At 42.3% G+C, this 23,935-nt stretch overlaps 1 protein-coding gene across 1 annotated transcript in view; it reads left to right on the top strand.

Annotated features, from left to right (window-relative positions):
* The window catches only part of FSCN1 (fascin actin-bundling protein 1), a 57,901-nt gene that overhangs the window by 14,378 nt on the left and 19,588 nt on the right, over positions 1 to 23,935 (top strand). Inside the window, exon 2 of the mRNA XM_088456232.1 lies at positions 7,883 to 8,039. Coding sequence (XP_088312358.1) covers positions 7,883 to 8,039 — 157 coding nt within the window. The remainder of the gene's footprint in view (positions 1 to 7,882; positions 8,040 to 23,935) is intronic.

Here is a 23,935-nt window from a genome sequence, read left to right on the forward strand (position 1 = left end):
TCTTGGCCTGAATGGCAGGGTCACAGTGTGACAAAAACGGCAATTGCTACATTCATGTTTTAAAGACCGTTATCTGTGGTATTAATCCTATTTTGGTTGTCATTTTATTTTATACTCTTGTCAGTTCTTGGGCTGTATTCTTCTGAACCATTTTGTATTTCTCTTGTGTTTTGTCACAGACATATAGTATTGGACATTTCAAAATGGCCAATAATACATTTCTTGCTATTGTCAAATATGAAAACCCATTTCAGTCTTTGCCCAAGTTCTCTGAAGTACTCCTTTTTATAGACGGCAGAAGTTTTCCTCTTGAGATTATGATTATTATATATCTTAGTCTCTTTTCTTAAAAAAAAAAAAAAATTGTCCTATTTGTTTTTAAATTTGTGTGTAACCAGATATCAAGGACATCCGTTTGTGGCCAGATGGCAGGCAGTCCTAGAGCATCTGCACACATCCTACTCCGCAGGATTCTTTTGTCTGTAAAGCATGTATATCCTGATGGGATGTGGAAGTTGTGAGATGTCCTGTTTTTCATAAATATTAACAGTGATTGCACCAAGTTTGTAATTATTTGTGTCCCAGGGAGTAGTACTTTTTTAAGGGTCCCATCATAATGTTATTTTATTGACTGATCACATGTCCCTTAAATGCTCTTTAGAACTTCCCTCATGTCGTCATACCTATTCATCTTCCCCCTTGAATGCCCATCAGGCCTCCCCAACTGCCACTTGACTGACTGTCAGACCTCCCTACATGCTGTCTGACCTTCTCAAATGTCCCAGTTACTTATATAGCACAAGCATATTCCGTTGCGATTTACAATTGGGAACAAACCAGTAATAAAACTAAGACATAAGATGGCACTGTTCACATATTTACAATATATAGGAGAATGGGTATTGATGTACATGAATAAATGCTACATCTATATAATGAGAGAGAGAGAGAGCCTGTCTGTCTGTCCATCTGTTTGTCCTTTATGCATGGCCAGAGTTTTGGACCTAGCTCCACCTATTTGGCATGGTGGTGTAGTTTGACCAGGATTAGGTTTTATCTAGGTTTGAATTTCATCCGGGCCACACACTGTCACACAATCTTTAAAAATGGGGACACTCGTAAATTACACAGGTTCCGGGGCTGGCTCCAGTGGAATTTGGCAGTCTGCCAAAAACGTGTGCGAAAGCTACAAAAGTGTCCTTTTAATCTCAGTCTGCACAAACTTGATGATTTAGGCAAGATCATATTAAATCCAGAGCCCCTGTCTTTGCATGCAAGGGCATAACTAGAACTTTGTTGGCCACATAGCAAGATGTTTTACCCAGAGGTAAAAAAAACATACATTTGCCCCCACACCGAGCCCATTCATGTTATGCCATACAGTAGTAGTACCCTTTTTACGTTATTCCACACAATAGTAATGCCCCTTACACATTATGCCCCCCCTTAGCAACTCTCCTTCTCATGTCCCTCAGCAGCTTCTTTCCTCCCCCTGTGTGCCATCAGCAGCCAGCAGGTGTGAATTTGGGACCGGGCCGCCAGCTATTTGCAGCTGGTGCACAGGCAGGCTGCAGCAGACATGGACAGACAGCGCAGACGCAAATTGAATCTAGCGCTGGTTGCGAGCCAATTGGAGCTCGTGATTCGGGAGCCACCACTGCTGATTGGCTGCCTGTCCACGAACCCTGATTACCTTGCGACCGGTGGCGTTGCCTCTCCATGACTGCCTGCCAGTGTGCCAGCTGTAATCATCTGGCGGGCTGGCACCAAATCAACATTGCTGACACCCGGGCCCCCCTCGACGGCCCTGACTGGACCAGCCCACATTGTGTGTGTGTGTGTGTGTGTGTGTGTGACTGGGTGCAGGGAGAGCGGCGGGCCACAGCAGCACCATAGCAGCAGCACTCCTTGCTCCCATGGTAGTTACGCCACTGGTTGCATGCATGTTAGCAAACAGTGGGGTCCTTTTTTAGGATCAATGGAATGGGGTTATAGGCAAGGACAATGTAAACAAAGGCTGCAGGTGTACTTCAGGGTCCAGTCTTCAACCTGGGCAACGCTGGGTATCTATCCCAGCTCGTATTGCATATTGGTCCTGCCAGATTGCAGAGCTTCTTGGTCCGGTCACACAGGAATGTAGAATTTCCCTCAGACTTCTCCAAATGTCCCTTAAATGCCCAGCAGACTTCCCTACATGCCTTTTTATTTGCAACAGATGCCGCACATGCGTCTTATATATCTAGTATGCTGGGATTTGTAGTTTCACCACTGCTAGCCATGTGCAGCTTGCATACCCAAACACTGTACTTCCGCCTGCTGCTGACTCCTGCTAACAGACAGGGGTCTCCTCTGCCCTTTCCCCTTCATATGGTTTCTTAGGCATGTACTTCTGATTAGTATGGTGCTAATTCTAGTCCAGTGCAGACAATTCTCTTAGTCCCGGTTATACTGCTGCTATTAGATGTACACAATCCAATGTGACGAGTGGTGGGACAGAGCACCGAGGGATTTCTTCTCAAAGAGCACAGTTTCTGCTTATCTTTATTTTGTGTTCCACTGTTCTGTAAAGTGTAACCCACTCGTCAGGCACACTTTTTGTCTTCTTCTCTCCCAATTGACCTAACTACATAAAGAGCATTTGTTTGGCAGCCCTGAGCAGCAGTGGCATAACGAGAAGCTTGGAGGTGGCCTCCTATTTGATTTCTATAAACCCTTAGGTCTACATGTTTTAGCATTATTGAATGTCTGTCATACATATTAGAAATACGTAACAACTCTAAATACAATTTACAGTAAAACTCCAATTCATTGCTCAACACATACAACACAATATATATAAACCCTTTCAGCCAAGGACATTCTAAAGAATTGGAGTTTTACTGTATATGTAAAATAAATAAAAATCAGAATTGATTACTTGTTACATTTTATTGCTGTATAGCTTTTTCATACTTTAAAATTCCTTCCTTCTGGCTTTGACCTCGGCAAAGTTATGTAGAATTTTTTCAAAATCCAGCTTTCTAGCCACGTACTGCTCGATGGATAGAACTGCTAAACCTTTCAATCTTTCCTTAGTCATGGTGCTTCTCAGATAGCTTTTTATGATTTTAAGTTTGGAAATGGAATGCTCCGCACTAGCAGCTGTGACAAGAATAGCCAAAAACAACATCAAAGCTGTACAAACAGGAACACTGGATGAAAAAGTGATTTTATTACTATAAGAATACAGGTTCACTGACACTTTTGTGATCTCTTCACCAAGAGCCGATCGGATCTCCTCACTCAGCCCAGCATGCGGCGACAGGTCAATCGCCTCTCTCTGTGTTCATAGCGCGTCCCCATGTGTTCCCAGTGGCGGCACGGACTGTTGCATTCTTGCAGCAGGTGTGTCGTGGCCGTTGGGTGCGCGTTCCCAGGTGAGTTTGGGGACTGCTGACTCTGGATCACTACTGTATCACTCAGAGCGGCTGTACAGGGTGCATGGCGGTGGGCCTCCTTAACCTTGTCGGCCCCTGGACATTTGCCAGTTTAGCCACTCTGTAGTTACGTCAACTGCCGAGCAGCTATTTTAGTGTAAAGTGCAAACATTGTATTAACAGTGTGGTCTCATAAATTTTGCATACATACCTATTAGTCACCTTTTTAAGTCTAAAAAGTGGGCTAACTTGCTATACTTGTGTATGGGCTTGATTTGAGATGTGGACGCAAATGCCATCGCAGCAATCTTCTCACGGATCACAATTGCTAAAATTTACTAATGACACACCTGCCATCCAGTGCATATAGACGCCCACTGACAGCATCTCACATTAGCTCATAATTCACAAAACCGGACACATCGAACGCAGATCAGGCGGCCATCATCCTTCTGAGTATGTCTAATCTGTCGCAGACATAGCGGGTCTCCAGACACACAGAGGGCTCTACTGCGAGCAAGAACGCAGTGGCTAATTTATGGATGCCCAGAAAACAGTATTTAAACAGCCTGAACCGTCTGTTACCTCCCCCACATGGTGATTACCGGTCACTGACTTTGTGGGTGAATCCTCTGTGTGAGTGTAGTCGCAATTCAATCGCATGCATGCACAATGGCTCAATCTGTGTAAATATCGGCATTGCATCCACATTTGAATCAGGCCCTATGTAACCCAAGTACGCCATGCTTATTACATGTTGTTTAGATTAGTTATGGCATCCCAAAAAATAAAAACACCCAAAACAAACCGTGCAGTAGATGCAAAGGCGTTTAAGTCTTTATTAAGGGTTCACTAATTGTACAATATAATTTTGTCCAAAATTAGGCACTCCACTTAATTGGGTACAACTCTTTAGTACTCTGTAGAACCCCTTTGTCCCAGAACAGCCTGAGTGCTGGAAACATTCATTAGAGATTTCTGGGACTGATTCAGAGATGGACGTAGTTGGCATGCTTGCATATCATAATGCAGCTGGAGGCGTCTGTAAAAAAAGATGCCTCTGCGACTCGAATGCTGGGCTGAGGAAGTCTCAGAAATTGGCTTCGGCACTCTCAGAAAATGGAGGAGACACACGCCCACTTTCTGGCATGCAGGCCGGCTCTACCCACTTCCCGTCCCCAAACGGCAGCAGCCTGTCAATCGGGCTGCGTCTTTGGGAACTGCAAGAGATCTCGCAGTAGAAGACTAGCACATGTACAGCACAGATACTGCGAATGCGCCGATCTTCTAACATCTGAGATGTATGCACACTAGGGATGGCTATCGACAGTCGATGTTTTGAAATCATCGATGGGTTATGGTCGATGTTGAATATTTTTACTAATTGGGGCTAAGAGCCAATAGTTCTTAGCCATTGATGAATGAGTGGGAGCTGATGGGTTTTTTTTTCCAGATGGGATGAAGCTCAGCCCTGCCCCCAGAGCTGCTAAGCCCCGCCCCTTGTTTTTGATTGGCCCGCGGTCTGCCGTTCTCCCTCGCAGCATTGTCCCTAATGCAAACCATCGATAGTTCACCATAGATGGTTTGTGTGCCGTCTGTGGTAACCGTCTGGGACTTTTATGCACAGCAGTCTCAGAATTTACTGACAATGGTACTTTAAACAAGGTGAGCTACAGTTCTGTGGGCAAAAATTACTTTTTAATGAGAGGTCAGAGGAGAATGTACAAACCTGGTACAAGGAATTGGGCATGGTATACTAATGTTCCCCAAAACAGATGGAAATAATCTAGCAATATCAGTAAAAGATGTATGCTGTATGTTCCTACCATGGTAGGCTGACTTGTCTGTAAGGCTCATGGTGGCTAAGGACCCTACATCAAATTCCAACATGACAAGAGTATTTTCCTGAATGGAAAATAGAGTGATCCAAAGTAAACCGTTTCAACACCACAAAAACAATTGGCGAAACTAAAAACATCAGTTCTTGAACGCAAAGCATTTGTTTATATTTCTGAAGAATACCCGGCAAGCTACAAAACTGAGCAATGGAAGGGGTACATAATCCTAGAACAAGAACAAGCAATGTGATGATCAGCAGCAGCATGACTCTTATTAACGTAAGAAGTAATGCATTCTGAACTAATGATTGAGCGCATTGTAAGGCCAGACACTAAGATGGGAGCGCACATACAAGAACAGAGAACAAACTAGGGGTTCTATTTACTAAGCTTTGAATGGAGATAAAGTGAATGGAGTTAAAGTCCCAGCCAATCAGCTCCTAACTGTCATTTTTCAAACACAGCCTGTGACATGGCAGTTAGGAGGTGAATGGCTGGGACCTTAGCTCCGTTCACTTTATCTCCATCCAAGGCTTAGTAAACCACATGTATACCTATTAAAGAAAAAGTGCATTTGGTATTCATGAACAGACATCCTGGGAGGACCCAGCTCACCTTACAGAACAGGAATCCTACTGATGGCTAAATGCTGCAGAGGAGTAAACAGTCCATCCATGACAACTGGAGGAAAATCACAAGCTACGGTACTGCAGAAACTTAAATGAATGGACTGAGCCTCAGCTGTTGATATAGGGTGTTGAGCATAGCAATGGCTGCCTAATTGCTTGAGAAGTTATACTGGCACCATGGCCCTCATTCAGAGGCGCTCGCAAAATGCTAGGGGTCGCTCTGAATGTGGGCGGCCGCTTGGGTTTTGAAGTGCGGTCTACTGTCGCTAGCTAAGCTGTTAGGGACCGAACAGGTTGAACGCCTATGTTTGTGAAACTACCCCCCCCCCCCCGTCATGCCTACAAAACGGGGCAAGCTGTCGATCAACATCGACAGTCGCCCCTTTCGTAGTGCGCTCCAGAGTGAGAGAATTTCTCTCTCGCTCTGGGGCTTGCGCACGCGCTGTGCGGCCGCTGCGTGTGCACAGGGCCTAAACATCGACCCACTTGCGAGCGCTCAGCAAGGAGGACTTCTTGCATTGCAGCGGACTTTAAAACTTTCATAATTTTGACAGTAGGCAAGAAGACGTTCTCTCTCTTGTTAAGGATCTAAGAGTTGACTTTTCACTCTCATAGTGTAAAGGGATAAGAACACTGATCCAGATTGGTTTGTTGTAATTCCGTGTTGTTTTACCATAACCATCCATATATTCTGTCCATTTTGTATGTCCTGCAAGAACAGAAAGGTGGCAAAGAATGAGGAAGGAAGATAAAGTATACTGTAACTCCACATTTCTGGCTGTTGAAGAAAGGACAGTTCTCTTCCCTGGAGCAGAATTCTTGTCTGTGTTCACAGCAGTAGTTGTCTTTACAATGAGATGCGTGGATCGAGGTGTTTTAACTTTGACACTTGACAGCACATATGATCTCATATAATCTAGTCCACCTTATCTCAGTTGGTATCCAGTAATTAGGTCTACATTGTCTAGGTAGACAATGTTTGGGTAGACAATGGAAGATAGACAGGCAATAGATAGACAGGGACTGAAGGTCGACACACTGAAGGTCGACTAGTAACAAGGTCGACAGGTACTGAAGGCCGACAGGCAGGTCGACACGGTCAGAAGATCGACACACTAAAGGTTGACTGGTAACAAGGTCGACATGTACTGAAGGTCGACATGCAAATGGTCGACACATGGTTTGTTTTGTTTTTTAGTCCTTATCTTTACCCTAAACGTTGGGGTAAGCGCCTAACCGTCGGGTAAGTGCCTAACTCTAACCCTAAAAAAAGTGTCGACCATTTGACTGAGTGTCGACCTACAGCCTGACTACCTTGTTACAAGTCGACCCGTCGGAGCAAGTGCCTAACCCTGACACTAACCCTAAAAAATAAATTAATAAATAAATTGACCATTTGAGTGTCGACCTTCATACCTGTCGACCCAAACACTGTCTATCTAGACAATGTAGACCTAGTGATCCACACCAATCTCAGTTAGATTTTCCCCAGTGTACCTCTATTTAGACCCAGTCTACTAGTGGAATAGAATGACAACAGCATAGAAAGACTTTCCATATTTAATTAAACCCTTCCAATACTTCAAAATTGATACATCAATCATTTGCAGAACAGAGTGAATAAGATACAGGAGGTAATCCTCTACTGCGGGTGTATGGTAGTTTTCCCATTTTTAAGCTGATTTGACATTCAAGTGCAATAACTAGTATCTGCCTATTTTTGTTCCATTTCAGCTCATACTGTGTCTCTTACTCCAACCTGTTGCCTGTGGGTAGTATAGATCATAACACTTTTACTGATTTTTACTAGACCTTTGTATAATACCCTATTTAGCTGCTCTGTGAGCGCATGCGTCTGTCAGACTTGCTAAATAAAGGCCATAATGATCATGGGAATATAATATTTACATTTCTTGACTACACATGTAAATTCTGCTTATTGGTAGCTCTCAGTCCACCCTTGATGCATACCTACCTAACCAATGTATTCCTTTTTTAGGAATGGACCTCTCTGCCAACCAGGATGAGGAGAGTGATCAAGAGACATTCCAGCTGGAAATAAACAAGGACACTAAGAAGTGTGCATTTCGTACTCATACTGGGAAGTACTGGACCCTCTCTAGCAACGGTGGAATACAAGCAACCGCATCAACACTGTGAGTATATATTTTGGTAGTCACCTATACTATTGAAGGTGGAATGCTTTTAAGAGCTACATATTTTATACATTCTTTGGCCAGAAATTATACATCACCATTTTACACCTGTATGAGCGGTCCAATTTTTAATGTGTTTGGTCTGCTGGGTTTTGTTCCTTAAATATAAGTGTACTTTTATGCCTGCTAATATAAATCTTATTAAACCCTACATTTACTTTTCAATAAATTTTTACAAATGCATGCTTGCTTTTCTGGAATACCTGGCAGTTCTAGATTAGTGTAACTTCTCTTAAACTACATGGAAAACAGAAAATTACTTTAATGGATGGACTGGTGCTAAATATCACCTTACATCCGCTACAGGTATAGAAACCATTAATTTTAGTTAAAATGTGATTTTCTTTTTGGCGATTTGCAGATAATGTGGGTAGTACACTTGGAGACAGGTAATTTTTAAGAGTCCTGGCTCGTCTAAACACCAATTTAGGACGATCCTGTATATAAGGAGCAAGTATAGGATCAATCTTAACAATATGCCAGTACTTGTTTATATTTTTCCTAATCTCATCGCTGGCGTCACTGTATTGGGTTACAAAGGAACATTTCAATGTTTCAGTGTTGTCGTTGTTTTTACCATCCAAATTCTTGGATTGAATCAATTCCTGCCTGTTTAAATTTGTTGCTCTTTCTATAGATGGGTCAATTAAAGTGACAGGATAACCTTTTTCTAAAAACCTCTGTTTATATACTTGCGATTGTTCCTCAAATTTCTCCATAATGTTACAGGTTGAGCCTCCCATATCCAAATATTCCAAAATACGGAATATTCCGAAATACGGATTTTTTTGGGCATGACTGAGATATTGAAACCTTTTGATTTTTGATGGTTCAATGTACACAAACTTTGTCTAAGGCACAAATTATTAAAAATATTGTATAAAATTACCTTCAGGCTGTGTGTATAAGGTGTATATGAAACATAAATTAATTTCATTTCTGTACACACACTTTGTTTGAGCCACAAAATTATTGAAAATATTGTATAAACTTACCTGCAGGCTGTGTATATAACACATAAATGCATTCTGTGTGTATATTTGGGTCCTATTCCCTAGATATTTCACTATGGTATGCAATTATTTAAAAATATGGAATATTCAGTTATCCAAAATACCCCAGGTCCCAAGCATTTTGTATATGGGAGACTCAACCTGTACAATGTCTTCTTAACTTTACTAGTTGTGAAATTGAAGATTTATCGTCCATTTAACATGACAACTACTACAATCGAGATGGCTATTGCTATCTACCAGCTTAAAAAAAAAGTGCTGGTATTTATCTTCAAACTATTACCTCGACAGTGTGTAATATTTAATGCCAGATCTAAGAATTCTATCGCTCGTTTGAAAATTAGCTGTAAAATCATTCACATTAAGATATTTTTAGGAATTCAAAGTAGGTGTCATCTGTACCTTGCCATACTACCAGAACGTAAACTATGTCCTGTTTAAACCTAATATCAACAGAGAGAGGATTATTCACACATATACAGTGTCTCTTTTTCTCCTTTTTCTTTCTTTCTTTCTCTTTCTTTCTCTTTCTTTCTCTCTCTTTCTCTCTCTTTCTCTCTCTTTCTTTTTCTCTTTTTCTCTCTCTCTTTCTTTCTTTCTTTTTCTCTTTTTCTCTCTTTCTTTCTCTTTCTTTTTCTCTTTTTCTCTCTCTCTTTCTTTCTTTCTTTCTTTCTTTCTTTTTCTCTTTTTCTCTCTCTTTCTTTCTCTTTCTTTTTCTCTTTTTCTCTCTCTCTTTCTTTCTTTCTTTCTTTCTTTTTCTCTCTCTTTCTTTCTCTTTCTTTTTCTCTCTCTCTTTCTTTCTTTCTTTCTTTCTTTCTTTCTTTCTTTTTCTCTCTCTTTCTTTCTTTCTTTCTTTCTTTTTCTCTTTTTCTCTCTCTCTTTCTCTTTCTCTTTTTCTTTCTTTTTCTCTCTTTCTCTTTCTTTCTCTTTCTTTCTCTTTCTTTCTTTCTCTTTCTTTTTCTCTTTCTCTCTTTCTTTTTCTCTTTCTTTCTCTTTCTCTTTCTTTCTTTCTCTTTCTTTTTCTCTTTCTCTCTTTCTTTTTCTTTCTTTCTTTCTTTCTCTTTCTTTCTTTTTCTCTTTTTCTCTTTCTCTTTCTTTTTCTCTCTTTCTCTTTCTTTATCTCTCTTTCTCTTTCTCTTTCTTTCTTTTTCTTTTTCTCTCTTTCTCTTTCTTTCTTTTTCTCTTTCTCTTTCTCTTTCTTTTTCTCTTTTTCTCTTTCTTTCTTTTTCTTTTTTTCTCTTTCTCTTTCTTTTTCTCTTTTTCTCTTTCTCTTTCTTTTTCTCTTTTTCTTTCTTTTTCTCTCTTTCTCTTTCTTTCTCTTTCTTTCTCTTTCTTTCTTTCTCTTTCTTTTTCTCTTTCTCTCTTTCTTTTTCTCTTTCTTTCTCTTTCTCTTTCTTTCTTTCTCTTTCTTTTTCTCTTTCTCTCTTTCTTTTTCTCTTTCTTTCTCTTTCTCTTTCTTTCTTTCTCTTTCTTTTTCTCTTTCTCTCTTTCTTTTTCTTTCTTTCTTTCTTTCTCTTTCTTTCTTTTTCTCTTTTTCTCTTTCTCTTTCTTTTTCTCTCTTTCTCTTTCTTTATCTCTCTTTCTCTTTCTCTTTCTTTCTTTTTCTTTTTCTCTCTTTCTCTTTCTTTCTTTTTCTCTTTCTCTTTCTCTTTCTTTTTCTCTTTTTCTCTTTCTTTCTTTTTCTTTTTTTCTCTTTCTCTTTCTTTTTCTCTTTTTCTCTTTCTTTCTTTTTCTTTTTCTCTCTTTCTCTTTCTTTTTCTCTTTTTCTCTTTCTCTTTCTTTCTTTCTTTCTTTCTTTCTTTCTTTCTCTTTCTTTTTCTCTTTTTCTCTTTCTTTCTTTCTTTCTTTCTCTTTCTTTTTCTCTTTTTCTCTTTCTTTCTTTCTTTCTTTCTTTCTTTCTTTCTTTCTTTCTTTCTCTCTCTCTTTCTCTCTCTCTTTCTCTCTCTCTTTCTTTCCCCTCCCCCCCATGTACAGATTTGCGATACTAGGGGCGCATATCTGCAGGAAGGATTCCTCCAGTAAAGTAAAAAAAAATTATGTTTTTAATACATATTGTAAACAATCTATTAGGAAAGCAGTCCTCCAAAGTTCCATCATAGGGTCATCTTGCAATACCTTACGGATACATTGCAACCCCTTTTCATGGGATATTGAAGTGTAAAGGGACTGTACATCTATAGTCTCCCAATTGTAGGGGTCCTTCCATTCAAATGAATCGAACATTTGTAACACGTGTGGAATCCTTAATGTAAGACACAAGTTCTGGAACATACTTTTTTTTTTATATGAATGTCTACATATTCTCACACTCTCTAGCAGTGATAGAATCAATGCCGGTTATAATGGGACGCCCAGGAGGTGTGTCCCGATTTTTATGAATCTTCGTCAAGTAATAAATTGATGCAATTCTAGGATATGCATTCAATAAGTACTTATATTCATCTTGAGTAAGAATTCCATTCTCTTTCCCTTTCTGTAATAAGTTATACAGTTCAGACAAATACTCCTTTGTAGGATATTAACTTAATATATGAGATCATTTAACAATAACCTGTACATCTGTTTCATAACTCGACCTATCTAAAATTACTAATCCCCCTGCCCCCCTTTATCAGCCTGCTTCAATACTATATCTTTATTTTCCATTAAACGTTTTAAAGAAAGATTTACAGCTGTTAAATTTTAAATAAAAAATGGAAACCTATCTGATATTTTATCAATCTTTTTTAACCAGTGTACTAAATAAATCTAGGTGTGGACCCCTAGATTCTACCGATTTTTTTTTTTTTTTTTTTTTACAATGTAGATGCAGATTTATCAGCTTCCCAGTTTTTTTAAGGGAACATCCAATTTTTATTTTTAAAAAAATGTATTTTTAAGGTCATCTTACGTATGTATAAACTAAGATCTATTTGCAAATTAAATCTATTTATTCCAACACTGGGAGCAAAGGATAAACCTTTTACGAAGTAAACTCTGTTGTGACTCTAACAAGGGCTCCTTAGAGAGATTAAAGATCCCTTTTAATATTTGAGTCTTTTTGATATTAATTCAAGACTCTTCTTCTGTACGGAGCTCTTTCCACCCCTCTTGCCTCTCCGTCTCTGAACCTTTTTCCAAATCCTAAAGGGGATTATATCTCTGTGCCCTCTATCCTTGGAAAGAAGGTTCGTTTTCGCTCTCCTAAAAAACGGGGAGTATCTATCTGAACTTTTCCATGCTTTATTTCTTGTTACTTTTTGCCAATCGTATGAAACCTCATTTTGTTGTTTTTGAAAACTTTGTTGTAAAGGGTTTTTTCTTTTATATGATTTTGATCCATCTCTAGAGGTCATTAGATTTTTTTTGCCACATATATATTCGTATCATAAAACTTAGTGCAGACTTCTCTCCGCACTTGTGGCCAATCTCTTATGTTTCCCCTTTCATAATCTTCCCTGTCTCTTTTAAATTTTTTACTTTTACTCTCTATTATTTATTTCTCAATCTTAGTAACTTTCTCTTCTATATATTCTGTAAATTCTTTGTTGTGTATTACTAGTAGATTCAAGGTTTATTTCAACACTAATCTTTTTCTAACTCTCAATTTTTTTCTTTTCAAATGTAATCAGCCGCATTAAATCCATAGAACAAGCATCTAAAATTCGATTCCATTCTTTTAAAAACTTTTCATTTGACTGCCCAAATGTGGGTTTCTTAATAATTCTTAGACCTCTTGGTACTCTACCACATTTTAAATAGTTTTCTAATCCAACAATATCCCACCATACTTGTGTTTCTTTAACGCATAAACGTTCTGCTTTTGTATAATCATCCTCAGGTAAATGTGCTACCTCAACATCAATCACATTAGAATCAGGATCATCACAAAAAACCTTTTCACAGTGTTGTGTTTTTAAACTAAGGTTAGAGAATTTAAACATTGTGAAACACACCTGCTGCAAACAACAAAGTGAATAATAACAAGAATAAATCAAACAACAATAAAATTAGTGCGCAAAGTGTAAATCCGCTCACAAATGTGTTTTGTGGAACAAAAAGTCCCAGGCTCAACTGCCACCACACTGCTGCGGACGGATCTCTGCAATAGACTTTCTCCACCGTCCTGCTTGCACCCAGACTATGTGATAGTGTCTTTCCCTCCGTATCCCGTATCCATTTTCCACTTGTCTGCTGTTTACATTGGGAGATATATACAAGATATGAAGTCTGAGTGCAGCCTAAGTAATCCATACGCACAGGTAAACAGTAGAGTTCGTCAGTCAATCAAATTTTTTTTTTTTAGATGTCACGATCTATTTCTGATCGTAAACTGACTACTACTTTGTATACCAAAGAAACAGACTGTAATACTACAACATGGATAAAACTCTATTTTTACAGTTGTTTAGAACTTCTAATAATCCTGATGACCATGACAAACCATTTACTGTTCTGTCTAATACTTTTTTTTGTACAGTGGTTATAAACATAGGGCCTTACACTATGCTAAAGAGCGTATTTTGAAAGTTCCTAGAGCCGATTTATTTGTAAACAAAATCAAGTAAGATCTATTTCATCTACAGCCTTATGCGTAAATAAATGCAATGTTGCCAGCAATAATCTCAAAAAAGCCACACAATAAAGATGGCCTCTTTTTATTTCTGATATTGACTTTATTACAAAAATCTAGTTTGATGCATTGTTATAACAGAGGCAAAAATATAAAAGATCCTATTGTTAAACTGGATTACACAGGTTTTGGTAAATAGTTGACACATTTTTTAAGTCCCATTAATACTGGCTGCCGGGATTCCGGCGTCTGCATCACCAGTCATATCGAGATTCCGGCACCAGTCTTGTCTCTGTGATCACATCCTGGTGCCGGGATTTCGGCAGCCAGAACCCGGGTTGTTAGGATATTAACCGCATCCCTGATTTACCATATACCAGTTACTTGAGACTGATGACACGGTGCATTATCCTGCTGGAATATTCCATCATTGTGGGGGTACATGAAGTCCATGAAGGGCTGCACATGGTCTTCAGTCAATGCAATGTAGCAGTTACCGGTCAATGACTTGTTCAGGTGGGCCAGCAGATCCAACCCATTCCACATGAACACACCCCACAGAAAGTATGGAACCACTACCAGCCTGCATGGTGCTTTGACAACTGGGGTCCATGGCCACACTCGAACCCTATTATCATCCCGTAACAACTTGAGCCGTGACTCCTCTGACCAGGTCACATATTGCCAGGCCTCCAGGGTCCAATTAGCGACGTCACGAGCCCAGGTGATGTGCTGTGTCCTGTGTTGTAGTGTTAACGGGCACTCTGGTAGGTCTTCCGCTCCCATGGAAGCTAAAGAACGCTGCACTTGACCGGCTGGATATGTATCTGGGGGATGTAGTTGTATGACCGGCAGCCGCCAGTCACAATCCCAACGCTGGCTAAGGAGTTATGACAGGCGTCAAGATACCTGATACAAAATGCCAGTCATTATCCCAATGCTGGTATAAAGAATGCCGCGGGCCCGATTAAGATAAGTACGGGCGCCCTTTCTGTGAACTCTCCCCATTTTTTCAGTTTAAACTCTGATAGCAGCTACCAGGTTTCCATAAGTATGACAGATAGTGTAGGACCTGCAGAGAAGTGGGGTCCCGTGATGTGGGCTGCAGGCTTAAATGCATTGATCAATCCATGAACCAAAACCCCATTATTTATATATTATTGTGAGTGATTTAACAATGGTGAGTGCTGAGTTTTCTGTTTTTATTTATTTAAGCAATGTGGTCACAAGCCACTTGCACCCCATTCCTGGGAATGACGAATGCAGGTCTGCACCCCAAATCTGGGAGTGGCAAGTGCAGTGCATTTCTGACTGTGTGAAAATGTGTGTGTGTGTATATGTGTGTGTATGTATATATGTGTGTGTGTATGTATGTGTATATATATATATATATATATATATATATATATATATATATATATATATATATATATATATATATATATATATATATATATATAATTTTTTTTTTAAATATAATATGTGTAAAGCCATTTTACTTCAGACCCTGAGTGTCGCTCTTTTGGACTACCTCTGCATTCACCTGTGCGGGCACCTGGGCCAGTTATTTTACGGACTTGGAGAGCCGGGTATTCCTGCATTGTGTATGTGTGATATATATAGAAATGTAGATAGATATAGATATATATAGATATATATATATATATATATATATGAAATATCTGTGAATTTCTCAGATGAAGGCACTCACTTAAAAATTATTGATTTTATTGAGACATTTTTCTTCAAAAAACTTTTAGACGTTAAAGTCAGACACCATATTTGGTTGTGTCGACGTTTCGGTCCAATTTATGACCTTTTTCAAGACTAGTGTCTTTCAAATCACAAGTTTATAGATGTCGAAATCATATGTATGTTCAACATACTGTATCAGAATCGCTGCCTGGCACAATGAGGCTATGGACGTGTTAACATCACCTTATCCTTCATAGTGGCAGCATCAACAGCAACCTGCACAGCGCACACATGGAGCTCAGAGCTCCGGAAGCAGCTGCTTCGACATCTATAAACTTGTGATTTGAAAGACACTAGTCTTGAAAAAGGTCATAAATTGGACCGAAACGTCGACACAACCAAATATGGTGTCTGACTTTAACGTCTAAAAGTTTTTTGAAGAAAAATGTCTCAATAAAATCAATAATTTTTAAGTGAGTGCCTTCATCTGAGAAATTCACTCCATAGGCCCCAAGCTGGGCAAATACCTTGCTCCAGGTGCCTTCAATGAGGCGGAGATCACTCCCCTCTATCCAATCCACAGCAAACAAAGCGGCACTCAGGAGACTTTACACTGGGGTGAAATAACGTGTTTTACTTCAACGTTTCGGGATACGGAGAACCCTTCTTCAGGAACACACAGATAAACAACATACAATACAACAGACCTTAAATACCTGTGACTGTGCTTGATTAGACCATATGGTCTGCCCACCTTCGGCAAGCGGACCCCTCGCATTCGGTCGCGGCACCCGCAAACCGGAAGTGACGTCGTCCCCCGTCGGGACAGTGATGCAGACATGGTAGTGAACATAATGAATATAATAACATAATATAGAAACAAAATATGAAAACAAAGGTAGCGCTGCCACCAATCTAAACAGCGCTAGCTAGTGCCAAAACCATACATGTGAAATGAAATAAAAGTGAAAAGCATGAATGATATATTTTTATATTCTAAATTATATACACACACACACCAGCCGGAAAGTATTCGCAACGCTTTACTTTTTCCACATTTTATGTTACAGCCTTGTTCCAAAATGGAATTCATTTCTGTCCTCACAATTCTACACACAATACCCCATAATGACAACATGTAAAAAGTTTTTTTTGAAAATTTAATTAAAATAAAACTAAGAAATCACATGTACATAAGTATTCACAACCTACGCTCAATACTTTGTTGATGCACCTTTGGCAGCAATTTCAGCCTCAAGTCTTTTTGAACATGATGCCACAAGCTTGGCACACCTATCTTTGGGCACTTTCGCCCATTCCTCTTTGCAGCACCTTGCAAGCTCCATCAGGTTGGATGGGAAGCGTTGGTGCAGAGCCATTTTCAGATCTCTTCAATCAGATTCAAGTCTGGGCTCTGGCTGGACCACTCAAGGACATTCAGAGTTGTCCTGAAGCCACTCCTTTGATATCTTGGCTGTGTGCTTAGGGTCGTTGTCCTGCTGAAAGATGAACCGTCGCCCCAGTCTGAGGTCAAGAGCGCTCTGGAGCAGGTTTTCATCCAGGATGTCTCTGTACATTGCTGCATTCATCTTTCCCTTTATCATGACTAGTCTCCCAGTTCCTGCAGCTGAAAAACATCCCCACAGCATGATGCCACCACCATGCTTCACTGTAGGGATGGTATTGACCTGGTGATGAGAGGTGCCTGGTTTCCTCCAAACATAACGCCTGGCATTCACGCCGAAGAGTTCAATCTTTGTCTCAACATGGTCTGAGAGTCTTTCAGTTGCATTTTGGCAAACTCCAGGCATATAGCCATGTGCTTTTTACTAAGGACTGACTTCTGTCTGGCCACTCTACCATACAGGCCTGATTGGTGGATTGCTGCAGAGATGGTTGTCCTTCTGGAAGGTTCTCCTCTCTCCACAGAGGAAGGCTGTAGCTCTGACAGAATGACTATCTGGTTCTTGGTCACCTAGCTGACTAGGGCCCTTCTCCCCCGATTGTTCAGTTTAGATGGTCGGCCAACTCTAGGAAGAGTACTGGTGGTTTCGAACTTCTTCCATTTATGGATGATGGAGGCCACTGTGCTTCAAAGTAGCAGATATATTTTCCTGTACCCTTCCCCAGATTTGTGTCTCGAGACGATCCTCTCTTGGAGGTCTACAGACAATTCCTTGGACTTCATGCTTGGTTTGTGCTCTGACATGCACTGTCAAGTGTGGGACCTTTTTATATAGACAGGTGTAATCAACAATTTACCACAGGTGGACTCCAATTAAGCTGTAGGCACATCTCATGGATGATCAGTGGAAACAAGATGCACCCCGAGCTCAATTTTGAGCTTCATGGCAAAGACCGTGAATACTTATGTACATGTGATGTCTTAAGGTGCATACACACGTAACGATTTTTTGAACAATTTAACTATAACGACATCGTTATCATTCAATCATTGAAAAAATCGTTCAGTTTCTGAGTTATAATGATGAACTTTTATCGTTCATGCGCGTTCCCGTTTGTAGTTCATTCTGACAGACCAACTAAACGATTTTCATTAAGGGAAGTTACGAAAATCGTGTTTAGTTCAAAAAATCGTTCATTACACTTTAACAAATCTGACAGATAATCTGACAGAAAATCGTTCATAAAATCGTTGGTAACAAAATCGGGGTGTGTGTATGCACCTTTAGACTGGGTACACGCCTAAAGATTTTCTGTCCGACTAGTTGGTTGGAATGAAAATCTGGTAACGTATGGGAGTAACTGATTATCAGCAATTTGCTCCCAAATGCCAGAAAACAGATGAAAAAGGTCGTTCAGACAAGTTTGAACAAATTGTTTAGATCAAACATTTAACAAACAGTTTTTGTACATTTTCCGGCGTTTGGGAGAAAATTGCTGATTGTCATTTGCTTTCATACCTTACCAGATTTTCATTACAACCAATCAACTAGTTGGATGGTTGGACAGATGATCTTTAGGAGTGTACCCAGCCTTAGTGTTGTGTGTTTTAACAAAAAAAAAAATTAGCAAAAATCTCAAATTAACTTTTTACACGTTGTCATTATGAGGTATTGTGTGTAGAATTTTGAGGACAAACATTAATTTGTTCCATTTTTGGAATAGGGCTAGAAAAAGTGAAGCGTCGTGAATACTTTCCAGAATATATATATATATATATATATTATATATATTTTTATTACTCCATCAGCTGGCACTCCGGACCCACTGCGGGGTAACTTGCTCCGTTGCCTTCCTTAGGAGGACAGCACCCCCCAACATAAATCTACTATAAAACAGGCGGCACTCGGAGTTTCCAAATACGGTGGAATCAAATGTGCTTTTAAGTCAACGTTTCGAGGAATGAATCCCCATCCTCGGGATACACATAAGTGCAAGCATAAACAGTGACAACTTAAATAGGCTTACCTCCCTCATACCCCGCGGTCGCCGCAGCCACCTCCCTTAGGACTCTGGGCCTGATTCAGACCCGGCGGCAAGCGATGAGTGCTCGCAACCGGGTCGATGGTGGACCAGAGCGCATGCGCACGATGGAGCCGGCTCCGTCGTGCACATGCGCGACACCCGTATAGCGACGGACACTCCGTCGCTCCGGGTCTCACAACAAAGGGGGCGAGCTGTCGATGTTGAGTGACAGCTCGCACCCTTTGGTGGGCGGGCCTGGGGGGTGGCTACCCAAACGGAGGCGTTCCCATGAGAATGCTTGTCATTTGGGGGCGGCCCCACTGACATCAAGTGATGTCAGTGGAGAGCTTCCGGCTCTGTTGGAGCCGAAAGCTCTCTGGGGCTTGCGGCCACGAGACCCTACCACAAGGGTCTCGTCGCAAGTCCGATGGTCGCGATGGTCTTGACCATCGCGACCATCATCATGGCAGCTCACTATAGCTGTGGGTGGTCACCCACAGCTATGCAAGCGGCCAGGAGGCCGCACAAAGAAAAAAAAAATCCCTGATTCAGAGCGAGCGCTCTTTCAGAGCGTCCGGCTCTGAATCAGGGCCTCTGTTTCCTCCACTTCCGGGATCGGCATCTCCGCAACAACCGGAAGTAACATCATGGGGACCCAGCAGGGGTGACCATGGGAACGCTATGCCCACATACTGCCATTGGATCTCGGCAACATTCCAGTTTCATGCAGTTTTTTTTTAGTTTAACCTTTTTTACATGAGCGCTATTTTGACAGTGAGGGGGAATGCCCAGCTCATGTCTAATTTGCCACTTACACTGGATCATATGATCACATGATTGTATTAGTCTCTCATTGGTTTCCATGGTTACTAGCATCATCCTCCTGGGCACTGATGGGCGGACCCAAGCAAGGCTGACAGGTGTGAAGTGGTTGCGCCGGGGGCCGGCTCTGCACACAGATGACATCCTCATCAGATGCAGGTACACACGAGGGAACTGGAGGTTATATAAGGTGTGTATTTTATGTATGTTTTTTTTGTATTCTTGATAAAGATTGAATAAACCGAAATGTTGAATAGGAGCTGTTTCCCCATTATTATATTGCATGACCTGTGAGTGCCGCCGATTTTCTTCTCTACATTTGGGTTTGGAACACAGACTCTGGAGGGCATCGGGGCAAGTACTTTGTGTACAGTGGAGTGCCGGCCTGTTTGCTAATTAATAAGTGTGTGTGTGTGTATACAGGTTTTAATTAAATAGACAAACACCAAACCCTCCGGGTAATGCTCATACAAAATGTAAACAACTTGGATAGACATATATCACCAGGTGTATGGATGGGCGCTGTATATCTCCAGTCACAGGATGTACCACTGGAGCCTTCACCGCTTTTACTGGTAAGTCACCCTGGTGTGGTGACAGCTGGCTTTGGGACCAGACTGAAAGCACCACCACAGTGTCACCTAGCCACGCCCGAACGCATTCCATCTAGGGCTTCGTCAGATATATATAATTTACTATTTTAAAGTATAAAAGCTGATATACATAAGGGATGTGAAGAAGTCCAGCAACCGGACGATACGCGTTATGCACGTTATACACTTTACAATTTAATATTTGCACATTACGTGTGTGTATGTATGTGTGTGTGTGTGTGTGTGTGTGTGTGTGTGTGTATATATATATATATATATATATATATATCTATCTATCCAGATCCTCATATACCCCACCCCCTGCCTCAGGTAGCCAGTTCTTCCTGTTTGGTGTTTACACCACATAGACGGTGGGACTGCAGGAGCAGTCCCGCAGACGAGTGCAAAAAAAAAAAAAAAAAAAAAGTTTTACTCTCCATCAAGGCGCGTGGTCTGAGCTGTCCTGGAAGAAGCCTCGCGTCTGATTGGAGCCACCCGCTACAACTACCTCCTCCGGCGCCACACAGCTGGCCATGGTAGGTCCAAGTATAGGGCTTTGGCAGGGGCTTTCATGCCCTGGACGGCATCCAGATCAAAGGGGATGGCAGGTAAGCGGGTGGTCGCGGCGGCCACTGACGCCGGGACCACGTGGCTGGCCGGAGGATAGCTGCAGTCAGGGGCAGAACAGCCTGTCTCCTACACTAGACCGCGGGGACGTGATGTTTCCTGATAAGCCGGGGCTTGTGGCGGCGGCCATGTCAGTTTACCGGGCAGGTCCAAGCAGCATAGGGGTGGTCCGCTTCCCCAGCGGCCCCTCCCCCAATCCACACGCTAGTCCAGTCTTCTGGCGCAGCAGGGTGGGTTGCTCCTCCCAGCCTCCATATAGGGCAGCCAGCGTGTATGTCAGTTGCTCTCAGGACGCTACGCAGTCTCCCTGTATACCTTTCCTACTGCTGGTTCAGGTTTTACAGCGCTCTATCCTACTAAGCCTAGCGCTGATTATGGTAGCAAGAGCTTATATGTGTATGACTCGCAGCTGTGTTTATGCATGACATGTGATTGTTGGTCTGTGGATACTGTTTGTTATGTAAAAGAACTGCGATTCCTGTAAACTATCACTGTCTTTCCCCTTATCCCTTACTGCAGGTGTGTGGGTTGAGAGTAGAAAGTCAGCACATATACTCTCAGAACCTTGGCATAGTTTAACATGTCTAAGGAGTCAGAGGGTCAGGTGGTAGGAGCCCTGTTGCTGATATCCTGTATAGCCTGCAAGGCAGGCTTATCCCAACAGGACTTTCTACAAAATGGGCTTTGTGGGAACTGTTTTAGACAGCCACCACACCAATTAAGTTTACCTATTACAGGCCCTGAGCCCCCTTGGGCACCATTTTCTCAGGTTATGGCTCAGGTGGCGGAGCGTCTGGCTGCCCTAGCACCACCGGTTTGGGGTTGGCCTCAGCAGATGCATCCTATGCCCATGATGTGGCCGCCTTGGATGGACTCTGGTGCTGGTAAGGTTATGGCATCATCCTCGGGGGTTTTTCAGCCTCCCCAGGCTGTCAAACCAAAACAGCCTAAATCTAGGCGCTGTTTACCTTCTCACACGGGTGAGTATTCCACCGCTGACGAGGAGCAGGTCCAGGACTCTTCTCAGGAGTCTAGCTCAGAGGAGGGTGATGATCATTTCCCAGTAGCCGATGTCCCCTTTTTGATTAGGGCTGCGAAATCTGTATTAAATATCGAGGAAGGGGATCCTCCGCTTAGGAAGGCATCCCTGTTCAAACGCCAGAAGGTGGTCGAGGCAGAATTCCCAAAGTCTGAGCGTTTATCAGTACTTATGGGGGAAGCGTGGGTCTGTCCGGATAAGAAAAGCCATCCTTCCAAAAGAGTGGCGCTTCTATATCCTTTTCCAGCAGAGGACTGTGCTAGGTGGGAGAATCCACAGTCGTTGATGCGCATGTGGTGCAGCTGATTAATCTCTGCTAATCCCAGCGGCTTCGCTAAAGGAAACCACGGATAGGAGACTGCAGAGTTGCCTCAAATCAATCTTCTCGCTGGCAGGGACAGCCACCCGCCCAGCTATGGCTACTGCTTGGGTAGCAAGAGCTATTGAGGAGTGGGTTAAAACTCTAGCAGAGTCCTTACCAGATGCCTCTAAGGATCAGCTGGACATGATCTCCTTTATTAGAGAAGGGGCGTCTTATCTGGGAGAGGCCGCCTTAGACGCAGGGATCCTTTCCTCTAGGGTTTCAGCGGAATCCGTGGTGGCACGTAGGATTCTCTGGTTAAAGGATTGGAAGGCGGATGCCGGGTCCAAGAAGGCCCTAGAATCCCTTCCATTCACAGGGGGGAGTTCTTTTTGGTCCAGAATTGGATAAAATTGTGGCCTCCATGGCAGCCTCAAAGACTGCAGTTTTGCCATCAGCAGCCTCGTCTAAACTTAGACGGGCGTCCTTTCAGGGGTTTCGGCCACAGGGCAAGGCCAAGGGTCAGCCCTCGGCAAGATTTCTACCTAAAAAGGCGGGTCCCAGGAAGCCCTGGCAGAACAAGCGTCCAGGTTCTAGAGTCCAGGATAAACCAGTGGCCTGATGGGTCGGGCCTCCCTCTGGGGGATCCCAGGGTGGTGGGCCGACTGCTTCGTTTCTCAGAGGCCTGGCATCTCACGGCAGAGGATGCCTGGGTTCGAGGAGTAGTTTCCCGAGGGTACGCCTTGACGTTTTGGAGGAGTCGTCCTCAGATTTTTTTTTGTGTAAACCCACAGGAGGGTTCAGAAAGGGCTTTGGCCCTTCAAAAAGCAATTCTTGCTTTACTAGCAGCGGAGGTGGTGGTTCCGGTGCCAGGGAATCAGTTACGGGAGGGGTTTTACTCCAATCTGTTCTTGGTTCAAAAACCGAATGGGTCATACCAGCCCATTCTAAATCTGAGAGGGCTCAACAAATTTATTCGAGCCCCTGGTTTCCGGATGGAAACGTTGCGATCAATTGTGTTGGCAATGGAGCAGGGGGGACTATATGGTGTCCTTGGATATACAGGATGCCTACCTCCACATACTAATCACACAGGCCCATCAAAAATGTCTTCGTTTGCGGTAGGGGGAGAACATTTTCAGTTCCAGGCCCTACCTTTTGGCCTGTCCACAGCCCCTCGGGTGTTCACCAAGGTGATGGCGGTGATGATGGCATGCCTCAGATGCCAGTGTCAGAATCTTGCCTTACTTGGACGATCTCCTGTTGCTAGGACAGTCCCCGCAGCAGTTACAGGATAATTTGGGGCTGAAAGTATCATATCTGTACAGTCACGGCTGGGTCATATACTGGAAAAAGTAGTCACCCTGTCCGGTACAACAGATGTGTCACTTGGGGGCAAGATTGGACTCCGTGGTGCAGAAAATATATCTACCGGAGGAGAAGATTCTTGCCTTACAATCGCGAATAGGCAGATTGCTCCGCAACAGACAGATATCTGTTCTAGTGGCCATGCAGGTGCTGGGGTCGATGGTGTCCACTTTCAGTATGGTGGAATATGCTCAATTCCACCCCAGACCACTGCAGCAATTAATTCTGTCTCGCTGGAACAAGGATTACCGCACGATCAAGTCTCAGTTGCTGCGTCTCTCTCCAGAGGTGCGTTTGTCCCTGTCCTGGTGGTTGCAGACAAAGCATCCCAGGCAGGGTCGCCCCTTTTGGGTGTCGGATTGGGCATTGCTCAAAACAGACACCAGTGTTCAAGGTT

This window comes from Taudactylus pleione, unplaced genomic scaffold (assembly GCF_031769625.1).
Source record: "Taudactylus pleione unplaced genomic scaffold, aTauple2 ptg000690l, whole genome shotgun sequence".
NCBI lineage: Eukaryota > Metazoa > Chordata > Amphibia > Anura > Myobatrachidae > Taudactylus > Taudactylus pleione.